The sequence below is a fragment of the Carassius carassius genome, chromosome 41, assembly GCF_963082965.1.
Source record: "Carassius carassius chromosome 41, fCarCar2.1, whole genome shotgun sequence".
Taxonomy (NCBI): Eukaryota; Metazoa; Chordata; class Actinopteri; order Cypriniformes; family Cyprinidae; genus Carassius; species Carassius carassius.
The window spans coordinates 16,291,029-16,303,836 of record NC_081795.1 but is presented as its reverse complement, the minus strand read 5'-3'; the positions used below and the strand labels follow the sequence as shown (position 1 = coordinate 16,303,836).

Below are 12,808 nucleotides of genomic sequence, written 5' to 3'. Positions count from 1 at the left end.
TGTACACTAATGTTTGAAGGTTGGGTGTTGGTAAGATTTTTTTTAACGTTTCTGAAAGAAGTCTCACTAAGGCTGCATTTATTTGATCAAAAATACAGCAACATTTTTAAATATGATTACAGTTTAAAATAATTGTTTTATATTTAATATATTTTAAAATGTAATTAATTTATCAGCTGAAAATTTCAGAAATGATTCTAATATGCTGGTTTGCTGATCAAGGAATTATTATTATTATCAATGCTGAAAACATTTGTGTTGCTTAATTTTTTTACTGTAATTTTTTTGAAACTGTGATCCATTTTTTGCACAATTCTATGATGAGTAGAAAGTAAAAAGAAAAGAAATCGGCAGTTTATTTGAAATATAAATCGGTTGTGTGTTAAAAATGATTAAAACAGTATGGAAAACATTTTTAAAGAATATTAAAACATGCTGTTGTGCTGCATGTTGTCTAAAAAATATTTAAAACATATGTAATTTTTTTATTTATAGAACTGTATGTTTATTTGTTTTTCTTTCTTAATGTTTAAAACTAGGGCTGTTTTTAGAAAGCAGAATAAACCAGTAATATTATAAAATTTGGTAAATATCTGCGTTAAACAATATCTTGATTTAACACATTAACTTTAACAGCCCTAAAAATGAGTTAAGGTTAGCGTTAGGGTTTGTTTTCCAAAGACATTTTTGTGTGAGCAGCAGATTGAAATGTAAAGATATGCATTTTTCTTTTTTACTGACTCGCACTTCGTGTCTTGAATATGTGCAAGCGTGAATAAGATTTGATGTTTGGAGCAATGTTAAGGGGTCTGCATGATGACAGACTTTTGATGTTTGAGTGAACTATCCCTTTAACTCAAATCTGTCAGATCAGCACTCTTGTAAAGTTAAGAGACAAAATGTAAGAGATTCCCTTAATGCGTGGCTTTCAAAGCATAGAGAAGGGGCCAGACATCAAGGGTTTTGAAGTGTTTCTTTTAAACTTGGCTTAGCATTGAAGATGAAGTGCATTTGCTGATGTTGTCCTTCTTACACAAATGCTAATACAGCGCTGAAGAATAACGTAAAGGCGTGCAACAGATTAATGCATGGCTGCCGGTTGTATCTTCCTCTCTGAAAGGAATCAGTCTGACAATTCATTTATTTACATGAGAGTTTGCAGTGTACCTTGTCCACCTCTCTGTCTCATGTTTGTTCATCAGTCAAGAGGCGGTTCTCGGTTGTAAATCAGAGAAAAAAGGAAATATCAAAATGTATTGTTTTTCCTTTTAAACAAGTTTATTTTTACATTATTGGCAGAGATTATTTCTTGTTCTCAGCATAAACTCACTTGATATTAATACTGTATTTTTTTCAGAGTCTTAATAGCTTAAGTCCTTTTGCTTTTCTGGTAAATGTAGTATATTGATGTTTGTACTGGAAAACGAGACAAAAATCAGAGTTAGAAAGTTATTTTTGTACACTGTAAAAAGATGACTACTGCACATTTCAGTTTTTCTGCCTCAGAATTGTGTTTTAATTCAATGTGTTACTTGCCATTTCTTCCTAATTCTGAAATGTACTATTAATTTTAGATTAAGTTAGAGTTAAAATCGTTTTTGTGCTGAATGTTTTGCAGTGTATATAAATAATACTAAAATAACACTGATATCTGTCACATTGATAAGTGCTGTTTAATGGCCTCTGTATACAGTCTGTAGGCAGTAGAGGGGCTGTATTAACACATCTCTTGGGACGTTTCCACAGATGGTCCTTTTGGATTCTTTTTTTTGTAAATAACAGCACTGTGCAGTTGGACACAATGACACACACACACACACACCTCCCCCTACAGCCGTCAGTGCGATCTGCAGTCACTTCCATTATTAACCATGTGAATATTTCACGGTGACATCAGTGTTCTGGACGGCCCATGCTGCCAGAGGGGCCCCGCTAATGAGGCACGACGCCCCTCTCAGCTGGTCGCCTCACAGCCGGGACGAATCTCATGTCTTCTTTTTTTCTTTTTTTATGTCCCACCACAGTGTCTTTCTCTCTGCTCTTTTTCGTCGTTGTTGTAAGCAGTTCACAACTAGGGTACATAATTAACCTTCATCCTAGTTTGAAAAAAAGGGCAAAGAGTCCAGATTAGGACGCTCCGCAAGTCAGACAGAAATGTTTAGTGGTGGACTCACTACTACTGGTGTGCATACTTAAAGTGAGGGATTTGAACAAACCACCAATCATGTACCATTTGTGCCATAGACATGAATAGCACCCTTTATTGTCCCATTGAATGAATTTATTCAAATTTACCTTAAAAGGTGCAATTCATGCAATTAATAAAAAGCCTCTTCTATGATGAGCATGTTTTTAATTTATTAGTTTAAATTAATTCAGATATATATTATTGAGGTATAAAATAAAATGTTGGCATGATTCATCTGTCATGTCCTTGATTCAACTTTAAACAAATAAAAAATAAAAATAAAAACTTGGTATCATAATGAGGAAAAACATTATTAACATTTTTAGAAAGAAAGAAGTTTGGCATCATGTTTTATTATTATTTAGTACATTATGTGTGTATATATACATATATATATATATATATATATATATATATATATATATAAACAGAGTGATGTGTGACCAGACATTATTAGATATTATTTATATACTATTTATTAATATTTTCAATTTGCATTTGTTTTTTCTCTTTCATTTTTAATTCAAGTTTTATTTAAAAAAAATTATGTGATTTTATAATTCATAAATATAATTCTTACTCTCTTTAGTTTTACTTTTTCTTTCGGTTTAAACTAAAAAAAACATTCTGTTATTTTTATTTTGTTATCTCTATCTGAACAATTTTTTTTTCCCTATTTAAACTTTTAAAGCTTAAACTTTTTTTTCATTTTGTTGCCAAGGCAACATGTCTAATTTCCATTAAAGTTTTTATCTAATATTTATATTTTATTTTATTTCAGCTTTAAATTAATGAGAGCTCTTTTTATTAGTAACCATGTAGAAAAAAACAGGAAATGACATAGAAAGAAAAGTTTCTTAAATATCAGACAATTTGACCTTTTTAAGACTAGGCAAGATTAGTTCAGGTCGGGAAAAGCCATGTGTGACAAAAAATCAAGAAATAAATGTATAACTTTTAAAACCTTTTTGAAAATGATGTTAAAGAGGCATACACTCATGTATTCAAGGAAAATATTATTAGATTTTGCATGATGATTATACTCGCCAGCCAATCATGTTTTCTTCAGAAAATCTAGTTTCCTCTTGCAATATATTTTCTAATGCTTTTACTCTGAATCTGCTGTTTATAACAGACCTGAACTGAATCCGTTATTTGTATCTGATTTGTTCTGACAACTTTCTCTTCTTCTGCTTGCAGTGAGGGGGTCTTCAAGTGCCCGGAGGACCAGCTCCCACTGGATTACGCCAAGGTAAGAATGCACTCAGCGCGAATCTCTCGTCCATTCTGCTGTAGACCAGATTACAGATCAATCTCCCACAGTTCTTTACATCCCAGTGGAGTTACAGGGGCCTCGCTCTGTGCCTTTATTTGCAGTTCAACTTTTCTCGAGTGGCTTTGCGAGAGTGAACGAAATGCTAATGTATCAACAATAGCAGGCTATGTTTGTGAGTCACTGACTGCCCCGGGCACTCGCCCCTCGTCCACGCTTCTCAAACCACCCAAATAATCCCACTAATGAAAATATATATATATATATGTATATGTATATAATAAACTATTATATGTATATATTTAAATAGCAATATAGCAATTTAAATAATAAAAGTATATATCTAAACAGTCCTAGGTTGTTTGGAAATAGTTTTGCTGAACTCATGTAAAATTGTTTAGCATAATTATTAATTTTAAGCTTTATTTATATAATCATTTACATGGCAAATAGTACATCGTTGGACATCAATTGTGCATTAAGTAAAAAAAAAGTGTCTATAATGTTCCTAAACTGAAAAGAACAGGGGAAAAAATGTGTGTGTGTGTGTGTGTGTGTGTGTGTGTGTGTGTGTGTGTGTATACACAAACAAACATCAGGTTGAGAATCACTGATGTGTGGGAAAAATGTGTATAATTTATAAAGGAGAGTTTAGGGTTAATCTCTTCATGAAGGAGTTAAATATTAATGCAGTAGCCTCCTACTTGCAAAATATTTCAGTTAGGCAATTATACTCTGCGGTTTAGCTAATCTGCATCATGCCACATTAAAGGAGGAATTTCACCAAATCTTTAATTAAAGTATTGGCAGATTTTTCATCTTGCTCTTTAGTTAATTAATCAGGCTGAGCTGGGAAAAAGTGTCGGCGTTTAATAAAGAGTCATTTTTCTCACTGCTCTAGAGAGTGAGATTATAAAACCTCTGACTAATCAGATGATGAAAAGCATACCTTCAGTTTAACAAGAGCGATTTTAAAGCTACTCTGAATGAGTGATTTTTATTTTTTAATGGTGGGATGAAACTTAAAAAATGTCTGCAAGGAATAGAATGCAACTATGTAATCATACATAATTGTACAGTAAATAACAAGCAATGTGTTCAATCAAACTTTTTTTTTTGGTGGGGTGGGCATAAAGTCATCTCCCACTTATCCGAATTTCAACCCTATTACGGTGTTCTTTAAAAAAAAAAAAGTGTGTTTGACATGCTTCTGTAAGAGCACATGCACAAAGTTAAACCTGTTCTGTGTTGGAAAGAGCTTTAGTGCACTAATCCGACGAAACTGTGATTTGTATGAAGTTGTCGGGATAACTCTACTCATCCTGGAAAGCCTGGAGTGCTGCAGGAGGAGCATCTGATGCTCATGAGTCCTGGACATACACAATTATTGCACAAACAGTCATTTTTATGGATCTGACCTCTGCCCACAGATTACCCATCCACCTCCACAGGGCTGCTGTTCAGGACCTGTCTTTGCCTGTTTGAGTTTGGGTTCACCCAACATCTCAAGTCTCATTTAGTATATACCCCTTCTCTGTCAGAATTATAGTTCAAAAGTTTGGGGTTAGCACAATTTCTATTTTGAAATAAATTAATACTTTTATGCAGACAGGATGCATTAAGTTGATCAAAAGTGAGAGTAAAGGCTTTTATAATGTTGCAGAAGATTTCTATTTAAAGTAAATCTTGTTCTTTTGAACCTTGTATTTCTCAAAGAATCCTGATGCATCACAGTTTCCACAAAAAATACGAAGCAGCACAACCGTTTTCAATATTGATGATTATAAGAAATGTTTCTTGAGCAGCAAACCGGCATATTAGAATGACTTCTGAAGGACACTGAAGACTGCAGGAATGATGCTGAAAATTCAGCTTAACCATCACAGTATGTAAATAATTAGAATTATTATAATAATATCACCACTTATAAGAAAAAATAAGCAAAATAGAATACAATAAAAAAAAATAGAATACAATTAATTAATTTATTTATTTACATTTTAGTATTACATTATTGTATTTGCATTTAGGTGTTTCCATACAGAATTTATATGCAATATTTCAAAATGTGCATACAAATATCTGGCTTTGGATACCCATTATTAACAATGATTGACCGTGACAAAGCTGATCAGCAAGAGTTAGTAACTTTCTTGTTACACTCGATTGTTGAAGTGCGGTCACTGATCTTGGAGAAGTGGAGAAGTGAATTTATGGATGAAGGGAAGATGCAGTAGCCTCTGGATCTATCGTACACACACAGACGCACTTGTACGCACTCGTTTCACGGGGCTCTAGTTGAGGTCATCCATCACCGTGCCATTGAATTTGATTGTGTAGAAGTGTATTTGTGTTTTGAACAAAACAGTTTTCTGTTCCCAGTCTTTCAAAATCCACTTTACAGTTTTTTTCACTGTTTTGCATGCTACACAATTATTATGTTTTATGGTCAAGCATTGCTGTCATTTCCGAGCACTTGAATCCTCATCGAATGACGTGACTTTACAGTAATCATATCAACAGACAATCCCCTTTTACCATGGGAGAAACCATAAGCGTATACTGTGTCTGAGTTAATAAGTGAACGTTTAAATCCAGACTCCTGTCCTTGAGTGGTTAATAAATGAGTGTGTTTGAAGAGAGGAGACAATGTTGATTAATGTGTCCTTGGTGTTATGGTGTCTTCAAGATCTATCCTGACCCTGAGCTGGAGCAGCAGATACTGGCGCTGCCCATCCGCTGTATTCACAGTGAAGAGGGCTGCCGCTGGACCGGCCAGATGAAACAACTGCAGGTAATAATGCTTTCACCTTTTATAATTAGTGCCTCATGTTGTTCCAAACCTGTATGACTTACTTTCTTCTGTTGAGCACAAAAGAAGATATTTTAAAGAGTGTTGGTAACCAGACAGTTGACGGTAGCCGTTGACTTCCACAATGTGGAAGAAATTCTATGGGAGTCAATGGGTACCAGCAACTGTTTTGGGGGAACTAGGTAAATCTGGCCTAAAATGGGAACTATGTCACCATAAATCTATATTACAAAAGCATACTTGTCCGTTTCTTTCCCAGAGCCACTTCTCAACCTGCGCCTTCAATGTGATCCCCTGTCCCAACCGCTGCTCCGTCAAGCTGACGCGCAGAGACCTGCCCGAGCACCTGCAGCACGACTGTCCCAAACGCAAGGTCAAGTGCGAGTTCTGTGGGAGCGAGTTCACAGGAGAGGCCCATGAGGTACTGCGCTCAAATCCCAGCCGAGACGGGTTTTCATAGGGCGCTGCGGGAATGAGTCTTTTTAATAATCTAAAGAAAAACTTTACACTACAAAGTACCTTTTGCACAATGAAGATAAAAATGTGAGATTCTTCATAAAAGCATAGATGCCAATAATTTTACCATCTACAGCCCGCTCTACAATTAAAAATCTGTGCCAGGATGATGGCTGATGGTTCAGTAAAAAAGCCAATCTGATGCTGCCAATTCAGTTATGCAGCACCTAAACTAGCCTCTAATGCTGTTCTTTTCCTGCTTTGCAAGCAGTAGTTGTATCTTCAGGAAATGCAAATCTAGTTTCTTTTCTTCCTCTGACATCTCTTTCTCCTTTCATGTCCCTTAGAACCACCAGGGCATCTGTCCACAGGAGAGCGTGTACTGCGAGAACAAGTGTGGCGCAAGAATGATGAGGAGACTATTATCCCAGCACACCATGACCGAATGCCCCAAACGCACACAGCCCTGCAAGTACTGTGGCAAAGAGTTCGTCTTCGACACCATCCAGGTGAGTGACACGGCACAGCAAACCTCTACATCTAAATCCTTCAGCACTCTGACTTCAGCTGTGGCCTTGCATCTGTACGATAGAAAAATGGATGCAAATAGTGTTGACTGTTGATCTTTCTATGCGCACGACCAGCGGCGAGTGTGAATGGAACAGTAGCCGCTCAGTGGTGAATTAAAGGGGTTTTGAGGCTGCACAGAGTGGGATGGCAGTGGGCCTGTGACTACATAAACACTGGCTTTCATACTAAATTCTGGGTTTGGTGCCAACCACAGCTTGGGCTGGCCTAGCTTCTTCTTATAACACCTGCGTTCGCACACATAGCGGTAAACATCCTGAAAACACTGAGATTCAGCTGCCTGCCTGTTCTGAAGCCTAGTGTGCTGCTTCGCTACATCTGTCCTCATAAGTGACCAACTTCAGCGCTCTGAAAGAAAAACTAGACTTGTAGTTGATTTCAGTGGATTCTGATGTTAATATGTCTCTAAGCTAACAGGTTCATAGCCTACTAAGCATAAAATCATAAAATGTTTTTAATTACACTAAATAGGGCTGCAATATTAACCCAAATAAAACCATGATTGCAATGAGCCTTAGTGTGATTATTAGATCTCGACTGTTGCAATTTATTTCAATAAAATGACATGCGAGCAGCTCATGATCCTGTGTTTTCAGTATTTCAGAGCAGCTTGGTTCTCAGTAAATGCTGCTCCGCATGAACTCTATTTATCTGCTCTAAGTTTGGGTCCTACTTCTAATGTGCATTTGGAAACGCAACATGCATAAACCATTTTTCCAAACTTGTATTGAGCAGAAGCGCTTAGAAACTGGCTATTATTAACAGAATAGACACTTTAACATTTCTTTTGCGTTTTTATTGATTTATTTTGACTAAATAAAAGCTCAATGGTTTAACGTTCGAAAATGCAGAAATTAAGAGAGGCATAAATATTAATGTAGTAATTTTTGAATTGTACTGTAAAATAAAATAATGATTATTATTATTAGATTTTCTTAAGTATATTTAGATTTTACAGTGAAATATTAGAGTAGTTCATTATTAAATAACACATTAATTTCACATTTGTTTTTTTTTTATACAATAAACTTTGTTTTATTGAAAAGTGCAATTGGCAATTGTTAAAACCATTAATATTTTATCCAAATTGTGCAGTCTTAACAGTGTAACTTAATTCATTGACAAGCTTCGGTATTAAATAAAAAATATGTTTGTTTGCATTTATCTTTTATGTTTACATTTCTTTAGTTTAATTATTTATGAGCACAATGCATTTCTTTGTATGTAGCCTGACAATTTGGTTAAAACGAGGGATCTTAGGAGGGGGCATAATTAAGTGGCCTACCTTTTTGAACAGCCTTTGTGTTGTGAAAGCCTATGATACCTTATATATATTTCCTCATACAGAGGATGATTCACATTTCGTGTGCTTTTTGATGCATCATTTATGACTGATATTTGACCAACGCTTTAATCCAAAGCCTAAATATTTATCAGTATTTGTTTCCTGGGAACTGAACCCATGACTCTGGTGTTGCTAGTGTCATGCTCCAGCAGTTGAGGTACAGGAACATGAGTTCAGTGATTATTATAGATGAACTCATGATGATTTCATGAATCCATGCATATTTTAGTTGTCACGCCTCAATGCTCAAGCTGTTATTGCTAAAGAAATCACAGCTCAACCTACAGATTCTGACTGTTGCCTTTCATCCCCAGAACCACCAGTACCACTGCCCTCGCTTTCCTGTGCAGTGTCCTAATCAGTGCGGCACCCCGAACATCGCACGTGAGGATCTGGCCAACCACGTGAAGGAGAGCTGTGGCAGTGCGCTGGTCCTTTGCCCCTTCAAAGATGCTGGCTGCAAACACAGAGTGAGTCCTGTGCTGTAACTTCACTGAATTCCCCTGCCTCCGATGCAGTTTTCCTTCCTCTACACCTGTAAAAATTGTGTCTGTGTTAGTAAACAAATTCTTTGATGCTTATAGTATAAAACTATTTTTAATGATGGGATGTCTGCTATGAGATTTCATCTTTTCTAGTTTTTGAGATCAAGGGAGTTTGGAGAAATAAGTTTTATGCATTTAGCAAGCGGCACCGTTTCTGGTCTCTTTCCTTTACTTGCAGTATATAGACCTAAGTGTATAGAGGAATCGCAGTGCTACTTAAAATTAAAAGAAATTATTAATTTATTATTTAAAAATATATATAAAAATATACAAAAAATATTAAATTCATCATGTTCAAAAACTTTGTAAAATACTTCATTAATTTATTTACATTTTTACTTAAATTTAGGTAAATGTAACAGTAAAATAATTAATAATCACTAATAAATAGACATAGGGCAACTGTTTAATGTAATAAATATAGTTAAATACAACAGTAAAATATATATATTTTTTAAATGATAAAAACAGTAAAAGATTAATGAATCATTTTTTCAAATTGACAAATATTTAAAATGTTTTATTTAATAATCATAAGCTATTTTTTAAAACTGTATTTTTTTTTAAATGTTGCATTTTATTATTTGACAGATATTATATAATAGTTTTTAAATATGTTTGTTTGTTTGTATCTCCATTTGAAAAGTGATTTATTAATTTATTTACATTTTTATTTTTCATTAATACATTGAACAATTTAGGTAGATGTAGCAATAAAATAATAACACCAAATAAACAGACATAAGTAATTAGGAAATGTTTTATATTTTTAAATGATTTATCAATTAATTTATTAAAACAAATTTAAGAAAAAGTTTTAAATACGTCTGTTTATTTCTCAGTTAAAAAATGTTTTATTTACATTTATATTTTTGAATTATTTCACTGATACATTGTCTCAAATTAAATATGATGTCTATAATGATGATCAAGGTCTATAGTTATGCTAATAGCATTATGCAGATGAGAACTGCAAGCCAATTCACACTATGCTTCTCTGCTCTGGTTTATAGTGCCCAAAGTTGGCAATTGGACGACACCTGGAAGAGAGCACAAAGTCCCACCTGACCATGATGTGTAGTCTGGTGGGACGGCAGAGGCAGGAAATCATGGAGCTGAGACGTGAAATGGAAGAGCTGTCGGTGAGTCATGACGGCGTCCTCATCTGGAAACTGACCGACTACTCGCGCAAGCTGCAGGAGGCCAAACTCCGCAACAACCACGAGTTCTTCAGCCCACCCTTCTACACGCACCGCTACGGCTACAAGCTCCAGGTGTCCGCCTTCCTGAACGGTAACGGCAGCGGCGAGGGCTCGCATCTGTCCATCTACATCCGCGTGCTGCCCGGCGAGTACGACAGCTTGCTGGAATGGCCCTTCTCCTACAAGGTGACCTTCTCCATTTTGGACCAGAGTGACCCGTCGCTGTCCAAACCTCAGCATATCACGGAGACCTTCAACCCTGATCCCAACTGGAAGAACTTCCAGAAACCATGCAGCAGCAGCCGAAACTCGCTGGACGAGAGCACGCTGGGTTTCGGCTACCCCAAGTTCATCTCGCACGAGGAGATCAAGAAGAGGAACTACATTCGCGACAACTCCATCTTCCTCAAAGCTTCCATAGAGATCCCGCAAAAAATCATGGCTTGAGACTGTTCGAGTGACGATTTGTCTTGACGTACGTCTTTGTGGACCCTTCTTCCTGTCAGAAACTCTGCCGAAAGACTCGGAGCTCGTCTGTCTGGTTATTCGACTGGGGTCTGTATCTCCACGTAGAAGTGTTTCGCAAAGTCATCACTTTTGGATTTGCTTTCCAGCACTCTCTTCCTCAATCTACAGCAATGCCTTTGGACATTCAGTAGTGCCTAGAACATTTATTTTAATTTAAATGTTATTTTTCTCACAGATGTAAAGTAAACGATTGAAGCGGATTGTGAAAGGCTATTCGTAAGCTTTGCACTTTGAGAATGTTTTTCGGAGCTCTGGGATAAGACTGCAGGCATTCGGCGTACACACACTAATCCTCTTTTTACCCTTTTGTGTACACACTTTCGCCCAGCATCGGCCCTTGAAAACAAACTCAACAGAACTTTTTCCCAGTTTAGCTCATTTTAAGTAAACTAACTACAACGGCTGTGAACTAAATATATAACTTACTCTAGCGGTTCGAGACTTGTTTGATGCATTGTAGTACTTGACAAGTTATGTTTTTTAACATTAGGACCGATTCCGAGGTGCTAAAGCTTTTTTGTTACTGTACGTTGGAAAACGACACATTTTTGAAGTTCATGCACTCCGGTTCGGATCGAAAGCCATGCGAGAGCTTGTTTACATTCAGTCTGAGGGTGATGGTGAGGATCTACGATGTGGACCAGGTTTTGTACTGTAACATGTATTCTTAACCAGCATGTGAGGGCTTGTTGTGTTGAGACGGATGGACGAGCGAAAGGAACCAAATTTTTTTTTTATATGTGAAAAAACTAAAATGTGAAAAACATTGTGTCATAAACGGAGGATGATTTCGAATGTGAACTCTGGACTCACATGCTCAGTTGATTCTTTTTGTTCTTTGTCTTACTCTGGCAGAGGATGAATAGAAAGGTGTGGGCACTTGCAACGACCGCCCTAAAGCGCGTCGAGTGCGAGGGGGTCATATAGCTGTTGTTAGCGCGCCGCTGTTAGCCATGGTTACCCCATGCCTGTTAGCGCAGCATGTGAACGAGAAGAGAGTTCTTCCATGTGCCTGAGGAAGATGAGCCTTGTGCAATATGGCTGCCATTGCTCCATACAGACCAGTGGAGGACTTTGTTGATACTTAATATATATGTGAATACTAATAAAAAAAAATGCAAAAGCACATTCTTCTTCAACATTTAATCTTGCTACGATACCAGCTAATATTTTGCAATGATTTTAAGAAAACCTGGAAAAAAAAAATATATAAAACCTTTTTGCTAAGATTCTGTATTTTACAAAGTACTCAAGATGTTTTCTACTACACATTTTAGCGATTCGTTTCAAGGGCTGTATGTTGAAGTTTTATGGACCCTTTTTATGTTTCACCTCTGTGGCATTTTGTTTTTGTCTGGTTTGTATTTTGCATATTATGTCTGTATTGTTTCCTCAAGAGAAGTATTTATTTTAAAGCGCCATGACATAAACCTGACACGAAATGGTGCAGGTGTTTTTATATGTTGATCTGATGATTGCTTGCCGAATATCACTTGAAATAAAACAATGTCTACAAGATCTGGTGTCGTCTCTCACTGAAACAAACCTCTCTGAGCTCTCAGTTTCTTTCACGTGACCGTTGGCTGTCTCAAAGTTTACATGGCCCGCAGTCGCAAATGTTTACCAATCCCGCAGGAACCGCCCACAAGACCAGCAACACAAAGCTTTTGTTGAAGAAACAAACCACAGCTGACTGAAGAATAGCATATCCTCCGATTTAGTCTTCTTGTGAAGCATTAGTGTCAATAGTGTAGAATAAAATAATGTGCAGCCAGTGTTTCCACAGTTGTGGAAGATTTGGGGAATAATAAGGAGGTCAGTCTGGAAAAGTAATAAAATGGAAATTTATGTTGTGAATAGTCATTTTCTAG

General features: G+C 36.4%; 1 protein-coding gene across 1 annotated transcript in view; it reads left to right on the top strand.

The window, feature by feature from the left end:
• The window catches only part of LOC132122874 (TNF receptor-associated factor 4-like), a 40,092-nt gene extending 27,639 nt beyond the window's left edge, over positions 1 to 12,453 (top strand). Inside the window, exons 2-7 of the mRNA XM_059533366.1 lie at positions 3,389 to 3,440; positions 6,151 to 6,255; positions 6,533 to 6,694; positions 7,077 to 7,238; positions 8,977 to 9,132; positions 10,221 to 12,453. Of these exons, the coding sequence (XP_059389349.1) occupies positions 3,389 to 3,440; positions 6,151 to 6,255; positions 6,533 to 6,694; positions 7,077 to 7,238; positions 8,977 to 9,132; positions 10,221 to 10,856 (1,273 nt within the window). The 3' untranslated portion in view covers positions 10,857 to 12,453. The remainder of the gene's footprint in view (positions 1 to 3,388; positions 3,441 to 6,150; positions 6,256 to 6,532; positions 6,695 to 7,076; positions 7,239 to 8,976; positions 9,133 to 10,220) is intronic.
• Positions 12,454 to 12,808: the final 355 nt, after the last annotated feature.